This window comes from Lycorma delicatula, chromosome 3 (assembly GCF_047948215.1).
Source record: "Lycorma delicatula isolate Av1 chromosome 3, ASM4794821v1, whole genome shotgun sequence".
In the NCBI taxonomy this organism is placed as follows: domain Eukaryota; kingdom Metazoa; phylum Arthropoda; class Insecta; order Hemiptera; family Fulgoridae; genus Lycorma; species Lycorma delicatula.
The window spans coordinates 1,821,836-1,845,537 of NC_134457.1; the positions used below are offsets into that span (position 1 = coordinate 1,821,836).

At 30.8% G+C, this 23,702-nt stretch overlaps 2 protein-coding genes across 2 annotated transcripts in view; one reads left to right on the forward strand and one right to left on the reverse strand.

The window, feature by feature from the left end:
• LOC142321339 (uncharacterized) overlaps positions 1-8,138 on the reverse strand; it is a 165,359-nt gene extending 157,221 nt beyond the window's left edge. The window contains exon 1 of the mRNA XM_075359336.1: positions 7,794-8,138. The gene's annotated coding sequence lies outside the window, so the exon portion shown is untranslated. The remainder of the gene's footprint in view (positions 1-7,793) is intronic.
• A 6,755-nt stretch (positions 8,139-14,893) lies between these two features.
• The window catches only part of LOC142321341 (endoplasmin-like), a 41,449-nt gene continuing 32,640 nt past the window's right edge, over positions 14,894-23,702 (forward strand). Inside the window, exon 1 of the mRNA XM_075359344.1 lies at positions 14,894-15,069. Within this exon, the coding sequence (XP_075215459.1) occupies positions 15,048-15,069 (22 nt within the window). The 5' untranslated portion in view covers positions 14,894-15,047. The remainder of the gene's footprint in view (positions 15,070-23,702) is intronic.

Genomic DNA, 23,702 nt, shown 5'->3' on the forward strand with positions numbered 1-23,702 from the left:
GTTTTTGGATTTTTAGGTGTAACTAATCGAAGAAACTCGGTATTTAACAGCTTAAATTTTAGATATTTTAGAACTTTTTTAGCCTAGGAAATTTACTTTCTTCTTTTTCCAGTTTTGCCTCTGGGAATTACCGTTCAGGTATTACTTCAGAGGATGATATGTACGAGTGTAAATGAAGTTTAGTCTTGTACAGTCTCAGTCCGACCGTTCCTGAGATGTGCGGTTAATTGATACCCGACCGTCAAAGAACACCGGTATCCACGATCTAGTATTCAAATCCGTATAAAAGTAACTGACATTAGTAGGATTTAAATGCTGCAACACTCGACTTCGAGATCAGCTGATTTGGGAAGACGCGTTCACCGCTAGACCAACCCGGTGGGTTCTAGGAAAGTTTACCTGGTCCTACAAAATTGGAAAACTGATTTTCACCACCTACGAATGGCCGCCAGTTTATCCAGTGGGAGGTGCGATGGGATGCTTTTATGATATTTCTCTAAATAATCGTCAGATTTTCTAGATGCGAACGGAGTATTTGTTAGGAGACTGAAAGATAACTTTTGCATGCATCACATAAACTCTCGATCTAACAGATAACGGTTAATCGGAAATGTTATCGATTAATTTAACTGTATAAATAATAAATAATTCGTTCGGCGCTGCATTTCTCATTATTGAAATTGAAGACAACATATCATGATTTATACAAAATCTACGCCAAATCAAAACTACTGAAAATTTCTGCTAAAAATTCTTCTTATACTGTAACTGCAAACTAAGAAAGATTTTTTTTTTAATTCCGAATTTAAGTGGTAAAATGGGTAAAGATGACATTTACTTTTTTGAAGTGAAAACTTTTTTAGGCGCGTTGTACGGAGATTTTGGGATAGACTTTTCCACGGGGAAAAAAAAGAGCCGACTCGTAATCAAAATTATCACGAGACGATAGAGCTACATATATTATAAATGTGTTAGTTCTCACAAAATGCAATAGATGGCGCTGATGTGTGATCGCGTACTTTTAAAATAGTAAGTTTTTTAAAATTGTTGGTTTTGGCTAATTTGGAGATGAAATAATTTTTAACCGTTAGAAATTAGTTTGAATTGATAAAATATTTATTTTTAGCACTGATAATATATTTTAATTAAATAAATACCTACTTAATAATTTTTAATTCTATTCAAATAATCTCACATCAATTTACGCAATCTTTTGCATTTTACAGAAACCAAACGGCAACAGTAATAATTGAAGAACATAAGAAAGAAGCCGTAATAAGAAAGGGAGTCCGACAAGGGTGTTCCATATCCCCGTTACTTTTTAATCTTCACATGGAACTAGCAGTTAATGATGTTAAAGAACAATTTAGATTCGGAGTAACAGTACAAGGTGAAAAGATAAAGATGCTACGATTTTCCGATGATATAGTAATTATTACAGATCTCTGTGAAAGATTCGGTAGCCGATGATACACAACCGATTTTTGAAAATAATTATAATACATATCGTGACGGTATCGCCCGGTTTTTGACCCGAATTAAATATTAGGAGAGCATTTCCGATAAAACCGTATTCTCCTCCCGTATTAACTACTATTTTCTCGACTTTCTTTAGAAACAGGAGTTTTCAGCCCTTCTGAATGACCGTAAGACCACGGATATTCGTGTGGGAAGAATGTATATAGATTTCATCTATCCAACCAGCCGTCGCTTGGTCAAGTGTAAACGCGTCTTCGCAAATCAACTGATTTCAAAGTCGACGGTTCCAACGTTGAAATCCTAGTAAAGGCAGTTACTTTTACACGGATTTGAATAATAGATCGTGAATACCGGTGTTCTTTGGTGGTCGAGTTTCAATTAACCACTCGTTTCAAAAACGGTCGAAGCGAGACCGTACAAGATTACTTCTCTTACACTCGTACATATCATCCTCCGAAGTAATACCTGACGGTGATTCCTGGGGGCTAAACAAGAAAAAGGATGTAGATGAAAAGGTTTCATCTACGCGTATAAATGGACGATTTTCTTCTCTGCACCGCATTATGGAGCGTAAATAATGCAACCTTTTCTCTACTATATCGTCATTCTCGATCAAAATATTTCTGTTGTTTTTAGGTTTTTCCACCGGAAGCCTAAATTCTTTATGACTACACGAAGACCCCGGATGACCCCGTCAAACATTACTCTTTAATTAACGACAAACGTTTCCTCAGAGACGGGAAGATCTCCATGCAGTAAATGAAACATATTCACCGTCCTCCGAATAACACGTTTGTTGAAATTATCCGTGTCAAGTTTTCGACTTCTTCCTTGGCCTTTATTTATCCGATGAATACCGACTTCGTTTCCACTCCGAGCTGTTCTTGTCGGTTTAAAATGCGCTGAAGGGATCTAAGGGACACATCGGTCGCTTTACAAACACGAATCTGAATTTCTTTAAGATTTTTTGCAAGTCCGTCCGCAGGCTCGAATCCCCAAATTTTGAAGAGACTCTTTCCCTCAATTTTACCTGTTTTTGTCGACATTATCGGTTTACGTTTACACTACAATAAATTACATTTATTAACGATTTAAATAAAGTTGAACGGTTTAAATAAAGCGTCGTTGAAAAAAAAAACACCCTTAGCGTAAAGGTATGATTCTCTTTATAGGACGCTCGGACTCAGATAACTCGAGTAACTCTAGAGACCGATAAGGAATCGGATCGGGGAATACCACCTCATCTGCGTACAACCCTGACGACCCGTAAGATTTAGACATATTTGGTCCGCTCTAGGAAGCGCAACACGATAAAGAGGTTAATGGCAACGACGACGTCAAAGAAAACGTCGAGCTGAATTGACGCAGACATAAAAACAAATTTTTTTACAGCGGGCACAAAGAAGGTGATTCAGACATCAGAAAAACGTGTAATAATGTTGAAGATTATGTTTAAAAGTAAACAAAATGTCGCTCTGATTAAATAAACCGTTTTAGCACCAAAGACATTTGGTTTTTTAATTATTAAATGACCCACGTATTTTAATGAAATTTCATATACATGTACCAGATAAAATCTACAAAAATTAAAATGAAAAAAAAATAGGTTTCAAATTCCAAAATGACGCAGCCATTTAAATTATTTAACGATTAATCTCAAAAAAAAAACTTTTATCGAATTACGAATTACTAATATAAAATATTTTTAATTCGGTTAGCGAACGAAGTAAAAAGAAAACCACAAAACCGTCTGAATACATGATTTTTGCAATTAACTTGCAACTTCAGCCGCATATCAGACGTCACGCCGAACCTAGTCGAAATGGATTCAGGGACGGTCAAAATAAATATTTCTGTTGAAATTTGGAAACCGACATTTTTGCGATCGCATTTTTATTTTAGCTGCCGTTAGCGCAGAGCGGACCACGTGGTGCGTACCGCACGAACGATTTTTCTAAAGATCAGGGAGCGAAACGAGCGTACGTTAAGTTCGGTTAAATTATAATTTATAAGCGTATAATTATAACACGAGTAATTACTAATACGTAACGCTATAATTAAACATGTTACACGTACACGCTAAGATATACTACACGTACACGCACATACCATATAAATCTATAAATAGCAATCGTATTAAATCAAACAATAACAGTCACATATATTTCGCAAATATGTGATATGTAATAATCCGAGTTAAATAGAAGTCGGAGATAATAACTTTGTTAGAAACGAATTAACGATTGAGAACATAATAATGTACGTTCGGGAAAGTCTTACTAGATTTTTGATCGATAAATGTATTTTTTCTTTTTTTTAGTCGGCTCGGGGATTCATTTACATAACAAATTAACAAAAAAATTAGTCCTCGAATATAAGCTAAATAACTGTAATGAATTAATTTACACAAGAGTTTTTTCAAGGTCGTTTACGGAAATGGAATTTTGTAGCGTATAAAAAATACCGTGCACGATCGGGATTCGAACCCGGGATCCCCGAAAGAAAGTCCTAGAAGTTCTCTGCCACGTAAATCGCCAAATTAATTACAATTTAAACCGTACACTTTTTTAATGTTAACATACGGTTACGAATCTAGACGCTTAAAGTGGGCGGTAACAAAACTCGATCGACTTAATCGTTCCAGTAAGGTTAAAGAACAAAGGTTTTTATTTATTTCCCCCCTCCTCCACTCTCTCTTTCTCTGTACGGTGCGTGTAACAACAGCAATTACAAACTCCTCGTGTACAGCAAAGGTTCTCATCCTTTTTGTATGTCCCGTTAAACTATTCAACCGTTTATATATAACGTGTCATTAGGACAGCCGTAAAGTTACATCTCAGAAAGAAAACGAAAAAAAAATTAAAATTTTTTTTCAAGTATAAATTTATATATTATTAAAAAAAAATCCTATTACGATTTTTTTAATCGTTTATTAAAAAAAATATTTATTTACTTCACGCAAAAAAAAATGTTACATTACCGATTAAAAATTCAATGAAAAAGATGATTCAGCAAGCTTGAAAAAAGCAGAGATATTTGGTTCAATTGAACTTAATTTTAAGCGGAAATCTGTGTCGAGGTTAATTTTATTACGAAATTTATTTTTTAGCGTCATTATAACACAAAGATATGCGGTAGAAAACAGAAGTAAAAATAACAACGCTTTTCTGGACGTCATCGGATATTCATTTGTATTAATTAATTAATCTTCCCCCAACATTTCCAAAACTATAATTTAATATATTCCGTTTTCAAAATTCCATCGTAAGGCACTTCTATTAGAGATTCCGTTTCTTTGTCGATTAGGGTTCCAGGAATTATATCAGGTACGAAAGGAATTCAAAATAATATTCTTCAAAAGTTTAAGAGAGCATTAGCCGGAGGCGCATTACCGATGAAATTATCGTTCGTTTCGATTTTGCTTACGGTCACAAAATTGTTTAAAGTCTGAAGATCTTCATTCATAGGATAGACAAGTACGCTGTCGCATGTAAGAACGTTACATGTTTGTTCTTACTAGCCGAATAAACGGTATGTTGATAGCTGTACGCACCTAATTTCCTCCAGTTACGGGAAAACGGTTGATCTACCGTAACAACTATCCGGTCCGTCTGGCCAGAACCTGGGAAAGGGCTCGCTTCGTTCGCCTTTCCCGTTTTACCAGGAAGACCGGCTTCGTGGACACCCACAGAGCTTACTTTGGTCGCCATTCTCATCTACCCGGAGGGCTCCACCCCCTTGAACCCTGCGCTGTACGTTATCCTCATGATCGCGAGAATAATATCGATAAATAATAATTATACTATTCGAGCATTATAGAAAACCAAAACAAGAAACTAAATTATAAAAGACAAAATAAAAGTAACTTTCGGTTAATTAAGACGGCCTAATGAATTTTTTAAACGTGAAATTTTAGCAAACAAATTTTTTTTTTCTTTTTAAATCGATGTCTTGTAAGCTTTTCGTACTGGCCAACACGAATTAATGCTAAATATTGTTCTATTAATTTATCGCTAAAAGTAACACACAATGGCGTTCAACTTTGATCGGTTACATTTCAGGAAATAATTAACGTAAATATTAATATTCGCCAATGTTGAATTATAACATTTTTAGTGAGGGTACTATGTAACTTACGAGGGACGTAACTCGGGTGAAAAATTTCAATCGTAACGAATAACTTGGAATATACGTTGTGTGAGGACCTAACTGTAAACAATTACCGAAATTTTGAAATAAATATAAGGTATAGTTATTTATTAGTTTTTTGTTATAGCCTATAACAATTACAACTATCATATTTTTATCACAAGATATTATTACAAAAAAAAATTTGTTTTTATTTTTTTTATTAAAAAAAACATTATGTACGCATTGATTTTAATGAATAAAAACAAATTGAAATCCCTTAAATTGTACTTCTGAATCTTGATTATACAAGTATATTCAAATTGATAATTTCTTTACCGGTTACGAAATAGTAAAAATATAGATGATATCAGACAAATGGAATGGCGATTATCTCAACTGATTTGCCCAAAACCAAATTCGAATAATCAAAATTCTGGATAATTGTAAAATTAAAAAAAAGTTTTATCGTAACTGGATAATCGTTGTAATGTTTGATAAGAATTATACTTAATAAAAAGATGGAAAGAAAAGTAAATTAAATTAGCTAATCGAAAAATAGGTACGATATAATAAAAAACACATGCAGTAATAAGTTACAAAAAAAATTCAATCGGTAATAATTTCCTAATAAAAGGATCAAGATTTACAAAAATTATCTAAAAAGGATTGAAGTTTACTGCTTTAATACTTTATTAAAAAATTATGGTTTGAAAATCTTACCTTTTCCCATCACAATGACCCGCGGTTGATTAGCGCTCCGCGAAAATATGTTGGTATCTGATTACCTCCCTTATAGTCTTATGCTACCCTCTTGTGAAAAAAATTTCAAAAAATTACAGTATATTAAAGAGATTTAACAGATTTTGACCAAAAAAAACCCGTTACGATTGGATATTTTTTATGCCTGTAACAACAAAAAATTGAAACAGTACAAAAATTACGATAATTTAATTGCAGATTTTTTGCGCATTTCTACCGCGTCTTCTATTAGCGAATTTTTTTTTTTGCTTTGTGTTTATGAAACATAGTTTGCTGGTTTTAAAAATAATACTTTCGAGCAAATCGGTTGAAAATTGGGCAAAATATGATGAAAAACCCGTGTCATAAATCACAGATTAGTAACAAATTGAAAGAGATTCAGAAAACGTTTTATAAAAATTCCTACTACTTAAAAGGCTATTCAGATCGACAAAAAACAGTTTTTACTATATAGTGTTATTCATTACGTACATGTTTACCAATGCCATCAGAAGAGATATTTATAGACATCAATTAAAAGTGACGTATTTATGATCACAAATAACTTCTTTTTTTTGTATGCCGTATATCATAATTTATTACGTCTTTCATTACATCGATATGTTGCTAGTAAGATAAGCTATTTTTGTAAATAATAAATAAATTCGTAACCCTCATACCAATTATAATACACAAGTCTCACACACACACATACACACACAAGCACATTTCTGAGAAAAAAATGGTCATAAGGCCTGCCGGTGCTAGTGCCTTTCAGTCTAGCAGGAATGCCCCTGAAGAGACCGTAGTTATTGGAGGATGAAATGTACTTCTTTCGCCGGAGGGAGTCACATATGCTAACGTATACGGGGCTCTTAAGATCGATAAATTTATAGAAATTTAACGGTTAAGGCTTAAAATATCCAGGCGAGTACAACTGTGCGATTTCACTACGACATGAAAATTACGCAGCCTACCCTGCATTAAGTTATAAAAATTGAAATAGGCAAAGAAACTAGTAAGGATTTTTAAGAGTAAAAACAAACATCATTACGTCATAATTCAAGCTTGAAATTTAATGTTTCAGCCGTTAATTATGCAATTCGTTTAAGATAGGCATAAGTTTACGAATGTTTTATGCGCTGTAAGAATTGCCAAAGTTTCTAAAAAAGCCCGATAAAAAGAAAGATCAATAAAAACACATTTCCTGATGAAACAAAGCTCTATTTAAAATGTTTTAAATCGCCTATTTAAATTAACTGGTGTGGATGTCAGCGTCTGAATACTTGAACATCCGTAAACATTCGACATCCCAATGTAGTTAACATTTAATAGATTTTTAGTACTTCTAATAACGAAAAAATACAACACACATATCCATTTGTTACAAACATGATCTAACAAACAATCACTCTGTTCAGTTGATTAAATATTTAAAATATTACCTTAATATTAGTGTAGATAAGTATAGAAAATCGGTTTCGGCGCACATTAACTACTTCGTAATTTCAATTAAAACAGAAAGCCGGTATAGCAGTCATTGTTTATAACCGATATCGTATTTTACGAACGTTATAGTTAATTATTAAAATAATAAAAACAAAATGGCACGTACAACGTAATTTTAACGCGTATTTACGTAACATTCCCTACATATCGACACAAGTAACAATTTAATATCTATAACTACCGTTTAAAATACAAAACCGCACACAAAATTTATAAATATATATCTTCCAGCAATGGAAGCAGCACGTTTTTTAACATTTCTAACCACAACAACGCACGCTGCTGTTACTAACATGTATAATGGAGGGAACGGTTTAGCATACAGGCTGCGCGTACAATGTACAAATACACTTGCGCACGCGCATAAAGTTGTCTCGTCATTGTCACTTCTTGATCGGTTGTTATATTAACCTGTAAACAAATCTATTAATGTCGATCGAGAAAAATCTTTTAGACAAAACATCGATTTACATTATTACTTTAAAACGAACGGTTTTTTATAAACATGATATCTTTTCTACAACCGATTAGCTCAGGGAATAAATAAATAATTTTACGAATTATTCTACGTATTTCTGTTTAAGTAAATACGATTAAAAGAGATATAAGGAATTAATTTCATTCTTATAAATATTATACACCGTTTCTTTTTTCTTCAGAATTATTACTTTTTTACGATGAACTAGAGCTCTAGAATAAATCTTTTTTTTAGGCAAAAGTAAAATTTTTTAAAGCGTAAAATTTATCTTAATACAACTTCATCGACTTTGATTAAAATAAATACGCACTTGATTTATTAGAGATACTCATCCTTTACTCCGTTTACGCAGTGACACTACGTATGTAAATTAATTCGTATGAAATTTAATAATATAAACAATAAAAAATTCTACTTTAATGTTTAGCTTTACCGGATAAGTAAACGTATTCTAAGCCGTTTTAGAATATAGATGTGGTCTTCCAAGTATTTTGTTTAACTAATTTTTCTGAACGATTTAGTTATTTTTTGTATAGTACTAACACTACTGGTAATGTTAAATCAGACTTATTTTTGTACCGAATCAGAAAAAAAAACATACACCAGCCTCTGCAACAAAATTAATTTAACAAACTTGAAAATTGAAGTGAAAAGGAACGTGTACATTGTAACTGATTGTGGAAGGTTTATTTATTTATAATTTTTGTTTATTTAAGGAAAAACAGTCTGCGTGGGCTATTATCGTCAGTAATTCACGACTAATCCGATAATCACACACTTGCGAATAACCACAAACATCGTAATTTTTTTGCAAAAGATTTCCAAAAAGGAAAAATTGTAATGATATTTTATAGAGAATATAAATTATTTTGGCAGTAAAACTACGTTCAGTAACGAAAACAAAAACATTAAATTTTAAAAAAGCCCTCTCTCCAAAAAAAGACTTTCATTAAACCAAGATGAGTCCGCATAATTAAACTGAAAAATACGTAACCTAAAAATAAGCCCAAAAGTCAAAAAAATGTATTGAAAAAGAATCTCGACGAACTCAAACAAGTTTTTTGCTTTATATTTGTTTTTACAAGGGAATCTTTTTATAAAGTATACCAAAGAATTGTACAAAATAACAATTTATGAATGTTTATTCGTCTTTTACTTTTCCGACTATAGCGATATATCCTGCTGTAGGAGTTTAAAATATAAAGGTAAAGTACGTAAACCGCTTACTGATTTATATCCTAGACAGATAAGCTTAAAAAAAGTTCCCGAAAAACTGGAAAAGAAGCCTATACGAAGTTTCATACAAGTTTAAAATATTACTTTTACTTTCCGGGCTAAGGCTTTTATCAGTTTTAGTGCAACATCTGTTTTTTGTGTAAGACAGACGAGTCTAGTGAAAATTTATCTTATACCGAATATCACTAGGAATTATATCGTAGACTATATTATCTATACACTATATTGTTTATTATTATCTTAGTACTGTCTCAAGAAGGAATATTTTTATTCGGTGTCGTTTTTAAATAAGCGACATAACCATCTATTGAGCGTTGCTACGGACCGTCTACAAGCTGTTATGCCTAGCAACAGCGAATCATCGCATGTAAACAATAACCTACTATCTCGAGTAAACCCTAACCTACAAGGTAATAGAATACGCGGCTTCTAAAGTGTTCCGATAGGGACCCCTCAATAGCCGCGGCGTAATTTAATTAGTAACGACATTATCGATAACACGAGTGACTCTTCAGGAACAGAGAGTAAAAGTGATATTACGGATTTTAGTGCAAACCCTTCCCGACAAGCAATACTAATATTGCGCATACAAAACGAAAATGTTAGTCGGCAGAAGGATGAAATTCCAGCGGCAAAAAAAACGCCAACGTACAAATTATACTGAACCTAATATTCGCGTACAATCGGCTAATATCGCGTATCTACTTTTGCTATTCTACATCAAATAAATTTATTCTTCTTGAAAACACTGCTGACAACATAGGTAGACGTGCAAAATTATTAAAACCTGAACCTATTTTTGTAACAGGCGTTAATGCGATAACCGAATTGAAAAATTGTCTTTCACAATTATTTCCTAATTGTAATGTTATTAAATATAAACTGACAACAATGAAATCTGGCCACACGGTAAAAGTTCTGCCGGTTGATATTGAAATATGTAATATTATAACGTGAAAACATTATGTAATTTTACATATAAACTTGAAACATGAAATAGTATATAGAGTGGTCATGCGAGGCGTGCATCACTCGGAAGATAAATCGGTAATCATTGATGAATTGACGAAGTTAGGCCACGAGGTTAGAGACGTTAAAGAACCCGACCGCCAAAGAACACCGGTATCCGCGATCTAGTATTCAAATCTGTATAAAAATAAATACCTTTAGTAGGACTTAAACGCTGGTACTCCCGACTTCTAAATTAGCTGATTTGGGAAGACGCGTTCACCACTAGACTAACCCGGTCGATTACCTGGTCAGATTACAAAATCAAAATCTGTTTTTAAAATGTAATCTGATGGTAAAAAAGCATGCATACTTTAACTCGATTGAATTTTTATTTTATTTTTTACTCTAATCTGTTGTTGTATTATAATTTACATTATTACTTCTTTTTTCGTAATTTATTGTAACTGAAATTTTTCATTAGCACGATACGGGTACAATAGTTAAAATCAGTGTTTGTTAATTAATTCTTATAGGATGTTAGTATATTTTTTCCTAATCTATAATTGAATATTTTTTATTAAAATAGGAATGCAAGATGCATTTTTATTGCTAAATCTAACCTTTATTTAAAATAAAGTTAATTAACTTTTTTATTTTATATTATTTTCTACCATAATAAAACACTTAGTTTTGAAAATAGTGCATTATACACGGGTTCGTTCTTACTGAACTGTGAATTTAAGAGAAAAAATAAATAAAAATTGCAGTTAAACGTTAAATTTACTCCATATATAAACATAAACGATTTTTTAAAATCGTTATATTCATTTTAACTGTGTAAAATCCATTTTGACCAAAATATTTAAAAAATTTAATTGTAAAAAAAAAAATATAAAAATATTCAAAGTCGATAAATTAAAAACTTTAGTTAAAAAAATTTAGTGACGTAATTCAGATTCTTTTGTTACTTTATTTTAAATATATAAACTGATTTCAACGATTAAAACAAAAACAAATATTAATTTTAAAATAAATGATTTAAACGATGACCAGTTCTTTTTATTCTCTCTCTTGGAGACACGAACAGTGGTCAGTACAAGCGTTATATAGTTTTTTATATACTTGTCCTTGAATTGGTTACATACAATAGCGTTTGTGTCTTTGTTTTAACTACTGTCAGTTTTAACTGATTTTTTTTTAGCACAAGCGGCAGTGTAATTATAAAAAGAATTTTAGACTACATATATCTTACAGTTCTATACTTGTTCATCAATAATTTTATGTATATACAAAACTCTTGACCGAACAAATACAAACAAAATTTCAATAAAAATCCTTTTTTCAGCTTAACTAGGGAATATAGAATAAGAAATGAATTAGTTTCCTGTCTTCACAAAAGACGAATATATATTTTAAATATCGATATACCGATTCAAAATGTTCATTACGATCGCTAAATGGATTGTCTAATTAATAAACATCATTACTTTTATAGAAAATATTATCTTTTTTATAATCTTTATAAAAGAAATATTTTAGAAAAATTTCATTTGTACTGTAAGTCGTTACACCTATTAAAAATTCCCGAAACTGCTTTTTTCGATATGTATCTGAAGGAGTATTTGGAAGCCTCAATCTCGTTTAACATTGTCGCAAATGGGGAAAATTTGCAAGGAATGTTCAAATAGTATACATTTCATTTACAAAATTGTGTCTGTAACATAACATATTATGTTTAAAGAAAATTATAATACTATTTAGTAAGCTAATATCCACTACATGTAAAGAAAATTTCTTAGTCCTTATAAGTTGGCCGAGTGATATGACCTTATAGCATCTCAGAGCCCAACGGTTATTTGTAAGTACCAGGCTTAAATTTCAGCTAATTTGTTAAAATTCTTAATATAAGTCATATCCCTGCTTAAATTAGGTCCATCTAAAGAGATATTCATCAGTAAAATTAAAAAAAAAAGTTATTTCATATCACGGTCAGCTAATGGTTAATTTACAATTTATATTGCTTAACAAACCAATTTGGTATTTTGTAAAAAAAATAAATAAATAAAAATAGTATTTTTATATAGTATATTATAAAATGAAACACAGTTAAATGTTTTGTACTATGTTAAAATAGCTCATTACTATGTAAGAACGAAGTATAACTTAAAATCTGAACAAACAGAATAAATTTCATACATTACTTTTTGATAGTATCAATAAAAAAAAATTTCATACTGAACAAAGGCAATTTATCTTTCTAAAATAGATAGCTAATTTATTAATCACCAAATGTAGACACAGGCAAAAGGTTTTGTTATTAACGTAAATCTAAACAAAAAAACAGAACTTCAGTAGACTATTGATACCCGAAATAATTAAGTAAAGCACATTTAAATAGAAATAATACGTAAATAAAACGTTTAGTCTACAAAAGATTCAGCAAAACCCCTCTTATAGTGTATCGGTACTTACTTGAAATCAAATTATTTTAGTTACATATTTTTATAAAGTAATTTGTACTTAATTTTAATTAAAATAACAAGAATAAAAATATATCTGGCTTGCCTAAAACTAATGATTTTTGAAAACAAATGATGAAACGTTAGTTCATTAAATTCCCATAATACCTGCCGATGTTAACTAATAATCACATTATTTAATTGTGTACTATTTTAGAAATTACAAAATATTATTATTTGAAAGAACTTACTTAGTTTACTCGTAGAATTATTTTCTAAACGGTTTTCTAGATTCACGTAAAATACATCTAATATAATGAATACGATAAATACAAATAATCAAATAAACAAAATTTGATACGATTTTTAAAACAATGCTTACAGATATAAAGAAAAAAACATTATTTACTGTATGACAACGTTATTCGTTAATAACACTTTTAATAGATTAATAAATTATCAGAAAGAAAATGTAAGCTAATACTATTGTTGTGTAAGATTTGTTTATTTTTTCTACATCGTTGAATATAATGGAAACAGCTAATAATATTATAAACAAATAAATTTTTCATCAACCTAACACACATTTTGACATACGCAGTTGTTTGATGAATTTCGACACGAACCAGATTCTCTCTGTACTCTCACCCCTCTCTCAGTCGCCAATACGTACAAACTTATACAGTTGTAATATTTTTACTACTGTTTTTAAAAAGAAGCCATCTTTTTAAAGATGGCTTCTTAGTATAAAAAAATACTGTTAGGTTTTTTTACTATTAAGTTCTTATTAATCTGCATTAATTAATTTTAATTTTCGAATTAATAGTTTTTAAAAAATATATTTTTATTATCTAGTAAAATTTGATACAGCAAAGGTTTTGATATAACAGATTTTGACTGAGAAAAAAATTATATTTATATAGAAAAGTATATTTCAGTATTTGTATATAATTAAAATTGAAAATTGTGCGCGCGTGTGTGAGTATACAAATAAATAATTTAATATATTATTTATTAAGAGATAATAATATTTACTGAAACTGAAAATTACTTAAAAATTATTTAAGACACCCGTTTGCGTCGGTTAATATACGGAGAATCTTAATATTAATCTTTGGAGCTTGTATAACAAATAGATCTAACATTAGTTATTGACACAGGTGCTATATTGTCATTTAACCTGACTTTTACTTCCCCCTTGGACCCTGCAATTAAATATAATTTGAGATTATTGTTTATTAAAACGTCGATTTTTGGGACCTCCATATCTCAAACATTATGTGATTTAAAAGCGGTGACAAATCTGAGAGAAAAATAATTATTAAAATGCTGAAAAAAATCGCGTTTAACGAAGACTCAGATTTGAACTTATTAAAAAAAATTTACATTAGAAAAATTGAACTTTGTAGCGACCAAATCGAGTCGCTACATTAGTAGTAGCGACTAATGTAGTATTATCTCTAACTACTAAATTTATTATCTCTATTGTTATTGCCCTTACATCTCTAATGTTATAAAACATCTCTATTGTATTATAGATGTGCTGGTCTAAGTGCAATTATAAAGTATGCTTGAGTAAATTATATTAGGTAAAAAAAAAAATAATTGAAAACCTTCCTACCGTTTGGATTCCTTGGTTATGTTCCTTTGTTAACGTGTATATATATACACTAAAACGTATATATACGTTTTAAAATTTGGTTTCAATTATTTGTTATAATTATAAGTTATCAAATGTTTAAAAAAATTAATATTAAATTAATATAACTGTAGGTGTCGGTCGGTCGCTTGTTATGCGAGATGAAACAGTGCTGTGTATTTTTAGTGCACAGTTTAGACGGTGTGCTATTTTCATAATTTTGCTATGACGGTGGAAGAATTTTTTTTTTATCGTGAAGTTACAGTTGTTGCAGGGATGGGGGTGACAGAGAAATTACGTATGTGACGGTATGGAATCCAGCGGTCATCTCGGGTTGATTGCCAGTTCAGTTTGGATCCTCATGTCTGTGTTCACTCATGTTTAACTACTGTTATTATTATATTTATACATTGCTTATTTTAAACAAATGACCCTCGTTGTTGATCGAGGTAAGGATTTCTTATATATATTATTTTAATGTAGTTTAAAATAAATGTCATTATTTTTGTTTGCTTGTTGTATCCAAACTTATCACGTAATGAATTTTAAAATACAATTTGCACTCTCTTATGAAACAACTTTTATCAAATTCTTTGGTTTCAACTTATGTCTTCTACTCATTAACAATAAACAGAAATTAAATTTACAAATACCTTTTTATGATGAAATATTATTTTTGAGTTCTAGTATATTTACAATATAACAAATATGTAAGGTTTTTATTTAATTTACAATTTTGTTTCATTCACCATCATTTTCAACCGGTTATGAAGAACGGTAGAAACATAAAAGAAAATAATTTTTCATCAATATTGATCTGCTTATTTAATTTAGATAACAATAAAGAAAAAAACATTCTTTGGAAATTCAATACGGGCAAAAGAACAGTTATAATGAATTAAGTTTATAAGGTCAACAATTAATGTTTTTATATTTAATTTTGTTACTATGCTAATGAAATACAATGAATTTTTTCCCCTTAAACTCCCATTATTCGTCCTAAGAAATATTTCTATATTCATCTGTGTTCATCAAATAATTCTGAGAAAAACTTAGTCGTTTTTTGTTATTTTAATTATTTTTAAACGCATTAAAATACAATCTTTTTAATTAGTCTTACATTCCTGAAACGTGTTAGATGTTTCTGTTGTATCTCACAAAAATTAGTTTGTGAATATTTTGCGAGGTTTAAGATTTTTTAAAATCTGTTAGATTTTGAAGCATCATTGTTTTTTGCCTTGAACACTCAGATGAAGATAGAATTAACAGGTATTTAAAGATTACTGTGGGTATCATAAAGGAATATAACTATACAATAATAACTATTATTAAAGTAAACGTTACTTCGAACAAATAATTTAATAGAATTTTCCAAACTGTTTTAATTACAAAACTCCACCTGTGTTTTTTTATTTATCTATACAGGTGTTGTAATTAAATATAATATTTTTCTAAAATATCAACTTATTTAATAATTTTTATATTATCCTCAATGCTAGTAATTTGTTATCCTCATGGAATGTTAATCTGTTTATCATTTTTGAAAAAAAAATTATGAACGATGTGTAACATTAGAAAATTTGATAACATTTTAATAATTATTAAATTATTCTGAAAACTGCCTTTTATCTGAAAAGAACCAGATTTCTAGTGTAATTATGTCACTGTTTCAATCATTATTCGTAATTTTTAAATTTCACATAAATTAATTTCATTATTTGTTGTCTATCGCTTTGTAAAATGGTACTATTACATTTACAAGGTACAGTATTCCCTTCAAAGTGGAATCGCTGTATTCAATATAAAACATTGTTCTCACAAAAGAGGTGTGTTAATTCATGATCTATCTGTACAACTGAAGTACAAGTAGTAGTAATCAAAGTTGCTCTCTCTGAAAGTAATAATTATAAAGCCGGTCCTTGTGGTGAACAAAATGAATGCATCATCGGTAGGGCTGAATATCAATTGCATTCCAACGGCTTTGGCGTGCTGATAAGCAGTGTTATATTTGGCTTACTAAAAAAGACATTAAGAAACTAGTTCACTCCTCATTTTCCTTAGTAAGCCTGCAAAGGGCAACTGTTATTCTGAAAATGACTGTATCATTTTAGGGTGTTTTGTTTTACATCACCTACAATCACGTGGTTATGGCACCTAAGACACAAGCACACACACACACACACACACACACACACACACACACACACACACCTCACACTTACTGACTCACTCACAAGCTATAGTTGATTTATTTTTAACCAAAACATTCTAGTATGTTTTCTACAGTGTTATTTTTATTTTGATATTTATATGCAAATATTTGTATTATAGTTTGCTCATAATTTTTCTTTTGTTTATAATTCATCTTAAAAATTGTTATTAGAATTGTCTAAATGTAAACTTTTCTAAATTAATTAGTTTAATTTTTAAGTCCAATTTTATTAACATTTGTGCAAATTAATCCTCCATGTATTCTTTCTACCCGTTGCGTCTTCTCTCTCCTTAATTATTTCCATTATTAAGGTTATATATTAATATTTTTATAGTAATTCCTTCTGTAGTAATTTCTATCGTTTCTGTGATTTATTCAGATTTTGTCTGTACATAGTTCTCATTTTATTTATCTATGTCCCATCTGTTTGGTCATAGTTTCTACTTGAATTTCTTTAATATTAATCTATTTATAATCATAATTAAATTATAATTAGGATCCATGTCTGTCACTAGATACAATTATCACTCCATTTCCTGATTCTGAGATCTATCTAAATGTTCTTTACATCCTTTTCTCGCTTATATATTATTATCATTTTTCATAATTTTTTAAAATGGTATTTTGCAGTTTTGCAGTTACCAGTTTATGTTTTATACAGAACTGAAAAAAACCTTTATAGTTTCCTTTGCAGTTTCTCGGTCGATCAACTTTCCTTACCTTCTTTCATTAATATAGTAGTTTAGTTTTTTATTATTATTATGTCAGTATTATTATTAACCTGTTATTATTAAAACAGTATAATAAGGTGACACAGTCTCAACGCTTGCCTTTCAGTAAAAAAAAGAAGTAAACAGATAAAGGTCCAGTGAGGTTTATAAATTTTAATATATCTCAGATAGTGTCTTCTGGCCACAATTCTGTCATCGGTTTTTAATCTCACTTCTTGGTCTCACAATCCAGAGATATAAATCCAAATGATTAAAAATTGACACGGCTGAAATGATGCTACCAAACTCATGAGAGACCAAATAAGGTGTATTGTGTATATATTGTAAGGTGTATATATTCAAGTACACCAAAATAAGGAAACCAATTTTCTGTATTCAGCCGCCTTTCACCACCCGAGCTACTACCTTTGATTTTATTAATCATATTAAACAATCACTGCGAGCAAAGGTGGCAAAGTGGCTGGACGGCTGTCGTCGATAGTAAACTTCGACGGATTAAAGACTCAGTGTTGTCGTGGGGCACCTCTTGCAGGAACTCTCGTCGTGAGGAAGTGGTCCTCTGCCGGTTACGGTTGGGGCATACGAGAATCACACACGAATATCTAATGTCGGGACGAGACCCACCCCTGTGCACACGATGCAACTGCCGCACGACTGTGCACCACATTCTCGTGGACTGCGTATGTTATGCGGCATTGCGTCGTCAGTTTAATATACCCAGCAGCATTCGTGATGTCTTGGGCAATGATGGCAGGGTTTTGGAGCGAATGTTTCTCTTTTTGCATAGTACTGGGTTACCGCAAAGGATTTAATATACTTATATATGTTTTTCTGTAAGGGGAGTTTTTTAATAATTTTAACCTTTATTTCGATTTGATTTTTTAGTTTAATTTTATTATCCGGAGTGGGGATTTTTGCACAACCCATCAGAGTCAGGTAAGTTTTTATACTTTCTTTATTCTATTATTTTATTTTTAATGTTTTGTCAACTTTGCCTGTGATGTTAGTTTTGGGTTTTATTTTGCCTTCTTGGCTTGTTTTAGTAAATTTTTATTATACGATTAATATTACATTTGCACCTTGTATAGCTTATTATTTCGGAGTTATATTACCCTTTTAATAATAAATACCGGGCGATGATAACGCCCCAGCGTTTTTCGCCCACAAACAAAAAAAAAAAAAAAAAAAACATTTTTCACCGAACCGGTTGTTTCAATAGTACTGTACAGTGCATAAGCAGGGTCGAGATTTTTAGTTAATAACCGAATAGAAGGGAGGTTTGAAGGAAACAAAAATCACCACAACTGCCAGTCCTACAAGAAAGAATACAGTCGCATCAGTGACAACAACGTAACAGGTGTAGAGCCATGGACGAGTTCCTTAATTCTACTCTTACGTGCAGCAGATTTATCCTTTTCTAATAGACGGATAAATCCCTCCAGTTTGAATAGAAATTTTTGTTTCCTACGCAAACCTCCCTATTATTCACTGAAATTATGAAACTAACTACGTACCGTTACTGTTTTATATATTTTTTAATGGACGCTGTTTATTTTATTATGTTATTTTATTTTATGTTATTTTTAAAGCGGCTGTAGGAATTTAAATAAAATTTAATTAACTTCTATTCTTAAACGGTATCATTTTAATATAATTTTTTAATAATTTTATGTAAAATTGAAATTGCGCTGTCGAGCTAAGTGAAATAAGAAATAAATATTAAAAAATTTTCAAGACTATAAAAAAAACGGTACCTCATCGGTCGTGTGGAAAACAGTTACAATTATTTTGTAAAATTTTACTGAATTTTGTAACTATAGTTAAAGTTATGTATTTTTACACGATTACGATAAAAAACCGATTCTTCTTTTACGCTCCAAAGAGCAGAGCGAAGCGATGCCGGCTGTGAAGCTCGGCGAAGCCAGGCTTAGCAGCTAGTAAACTATTAAAAATGTATTTCATTCTTGATTAATATAAGCGATCCGTTCAAAACAATATAATACACCACCGCGTCTCGAAATAGGATCGTTAAATAGTATTCTCGTTCGAGTAGTAATATGTGTATCAGATTCCTCTTTTTCTAAACTAGTAAGAATCGCGAAAAAAGAAAAAAACTTAATCCGAGTAGGATTACTAATTATGATGAGTAAAAAGTAATCGACGGCTAACGATTAACTAAAGCTTTGAGAAAATAAAAATTTTTAAAATCGATTAGTGTAATTAACAATAAAAATGTAATGTCGCCGTGTCCGAGTCACAGAAAGCGTGCTTGCTTGCTACATCTTAGACCAAAAGGTGCTGTGTTCGATTCCAGTTTAGCACCTGAACGGTTTTCCACAACCAGACTGTTACGTTTTCAGTAACTAATCACCTTAAAAGAAAAATAACTGAATCACAAATTATTATAGAATATAAAAAATATTAGCGACGGTAAGGGGGTAATGATATGATTACACTATTTCTAAATTTATCAAACTTAGCTGATTACTACATATACAGTAAGCACATCTCCAATGCAAATGCGCGCGCACCCCCCTCACACACTCACACACGCGCGCGGAGAGAGAGAGAGAGACGTCTATTTTTTATTAATAACAACATAAAGTAATGTGTGAAGTTTAATCTATATTTGTTTAGACATTTTATACTTCGTTTTTGTATATATTCACTAGCTGCAGGGCATGCCTCAGGCACGTCTCCGTAGCTAGGCCCTTTGGGCGGTTTGCCCTAGCGGGCGGCGTCTTAGAATGGGATTATTAGGTGTCCAAAATTGGTTAGCTCTTGTGTAAAATATTTTTTTTTTGAATGATGAAAATTGATATAACGAAAGTTAAATTAGAAATTTAACTGTAGGAATTGATACTAACGAGTCGGGATTTTCAGCTAGGGATCGGTACATTCCGGTGTCTACTTTTAGGTAGATTTCATAAGAAAGCTTCCTATTGTAATGGGTGCAATGATTCGACTTCTGGAAAATTTCGACATATCTTCGCGATTCACAACCCCCAGACCCCAAAACCATCGTCAGTTCAAAATTTTATGCATACATATATATATATATATATATATATATATATATTTCACTTCCTTGTGGACACGATAACTGCTGTAATTTTGCGCCAATCACTTTCAAATTGATACATAAAGTATAACGACCCAAAATCTTGGTCAAGTTTTTTAATGGGTAAAATCGGACCATGGGGGTGGAAATGGGGGGATTTTTCGAAAAAACAAAATATCGTTGTAACTTTCTTATTAAGTAAAATATCGAATTCTTCTGAAGTTCCTACTATTCCTTGGATAAGGGCCTAAAACTTATCTTAGTAAAGTTTCTTGATATAACCAACCGTTGGCCCAGGGGGTGAAAAAATGAGGTTTCGAAGACAAAATATCATATATCTCCCGTAATAGGCGCAGTGTGGAATCGGTTAAAGTAATCGTTAGTCCTCTAAACATTACCTAAAACTTTTGTACGAAACAATTTTTGATATGACCAACCCTTACGGCAAGAGATGAACAAAATGTTGCTAGAATTGTAAGAAGATGGGGCTTGTAGTATGCTAAACATATAAAACTTTTTTTCACATGTAACCGTCGAGTAAATTTGAAGTTTTTCTTAAATTTAAGGTGGAAATCTTTTTTTATCCCCTACCCTACTTAACACCGTCGAAATCTACTCCGCTTTCCGGCGTGCCGAAAAGGATTTTTTGGTTATAGTTCATTATTTTATGAAGAAAAACAATGACAAAAATATATAAAAAATATGAAAAAAAATTTTAAAACACCACTCTTTTTTAAAAAGTAAAAAATAATTTGATTGTAAGATTATGTGAAAGTCGTAGCTTCAAATTAAAACTTTGATGTTTTTGCCAATTTTTTCTTATGCGTGTTGCCCCACACTCTTTAGGCCATTCATCACATATAAGAAAAAAATTGGATGTGATTTTCACATAATTTGCTAAAAAAGTGACAGGTCTTGAATTCAATATTTGAATTAAATATAAATATTTAAAAAATGCTTGTAAGTCATTTATATTATTTCGATTGAAATAATATAAATAAATATAAAAAAATAAATAGAAAATAAATAAATAAAAAAATAAATACATCGGTGATGAAAACGTTTGTAGTGTTAAAGGGTTTAATTTTATATTTTTGCTAAGTTATAATTTTATAAAATACAGTAATGTATAATAAGGGATGTTAAAAACTGTGTAACCTTGAACGGTTGTATGTTGTCAAAGTGTGGAAGGGGGTTCCCCTCCTCACTTCACCATCATACTAGTTGGGTGCAGAGTTGCCAGACCTACAAACACACGTTGCTAAATAGACAGCGGTCAGAAAACATTGTTATTATGTCTTCGCGTTACTAAAACAAATATTCAATTGACGCCTCAAAATGCATCTATTAACAAATTTGAATCGACAGCATATCAACGTTAAATTATTTTTAATTTTTTCTTTAAGTATTTTACATTTTATCTGTTAAATAACTAAATACAAATATGTTTTATATCGATTGTAAGTTTATTTATAAAAAAAATCTCATTTGAAAAATTTATTTAGAAATCATAACATTTACGTACACTTTGATTGTTCTCTGAAGCTGAAAATTCTCTTTACTGTAAACCCTAAAGCGACATTTGTGTGATATGCAAATAGATGTAGTCGACATCAAGAATTAATCGGCCGTTGTACCGCCTGTTAACAAACCTATCATCATTCACTTATGATGTACATTACAGTCGTATATTACATACAAAATGTACCGTGGACCTTTATAATGTACTTTGAAGTACTACTTTAAATCCTACCTGCATAACGTATGCGGTAATTTACCTACGAGAACACCAGGTAGCGTATATTTATAATTTTTTCTTTACTGTTATTTATGAATTTTTTTTTAATAATCTGTATTCCTGAGCTGTACAATGGCTCTACATAGTAATTACTTTCAGTAAAAGTATCGATGTTCATTATAAAGCAACCGGTTCGTCTTCTAAATAGATAAGAAACTGAACATCTGTTTTCTGGTATACCACCTACTGGGATCGTTCGTTTATTTCCCTGAATATCAAACAAAACCAAAAATTTCTACGTCGAGTATTGCGTAACTTTTTTTTACTTCATTTTTTACGTTGACACATTTCCGGATAATTCTATCGTCAAAACTTATTTTACTGGTTCTTTTAATTTTCTGTTAGTCTTTATATAATTAGTCGACGCCCTCCCCTTTACTTGATAAAGATATCATAATTGATAAGACGTAATGTCAAATAAAGGAAACGGCGTTGACTAAATGTTATATACAGCCTAGCAGCAATTTATAAAAGTACCGGTACAATAAATTTTAACGATGAAGTAATTCCGAAACGCGTCAAAATATGATAAAAGAAAATATATTAATTATTATTATCTTAATAATTAATAAACACAAAATTTAGAATTTTTTTTTCAAAATACTCATCCCGAAATTTGATACGCTTAGTATAACCCCTTTTTAACTTTTAAAAAATCTGATGTGGACACCACATAACTTCCTTGTACGCCTGTTAAATTCCATACACGCATTTTTAAAAGTACATAAAAGTTTCCTAGTATTTCATTAATAACTTCTGATTTTTTTTATCGTTATTGAATTACTATTTATAGCAAAAGTTTTTTTACAATCAGAGGTTTATAATTAGTATTAAATCAATATATTTAAATTAAAAAAGTTAAAAAAAAAATGAAGTCGGATTCGAATAGATGTGCCTTCCCGTTGTAAGACCAAATATTTCATTAATTAAAATATTATTTGACTGTAACTCTACAGCCGATGAAAATAAATACCGTTTATGATATATCGTTGAAAAGCTCTCGATGAGATCTTATTACTGCATTTAAGAAAAATCCAAAATCCAATTTGTTTTTTTTTTTATTTTGGGCTTTTTTAGACGCTTCTGTTCCAGTCGATTGCAATCAAAAGAGGAGGTACAAAACTAGATGTTAAAAACAGTCCTAAATCCTCAACGTTCTAATCGTTTTTCAATTATGCGACATATAAAAGTGTGACGTACAGATGTCACGCCGAAATTATTCAAAATAGATCAGGGATTGTCAAAATGGATATTTCCATATTTTCATTGAAATCTGAAAA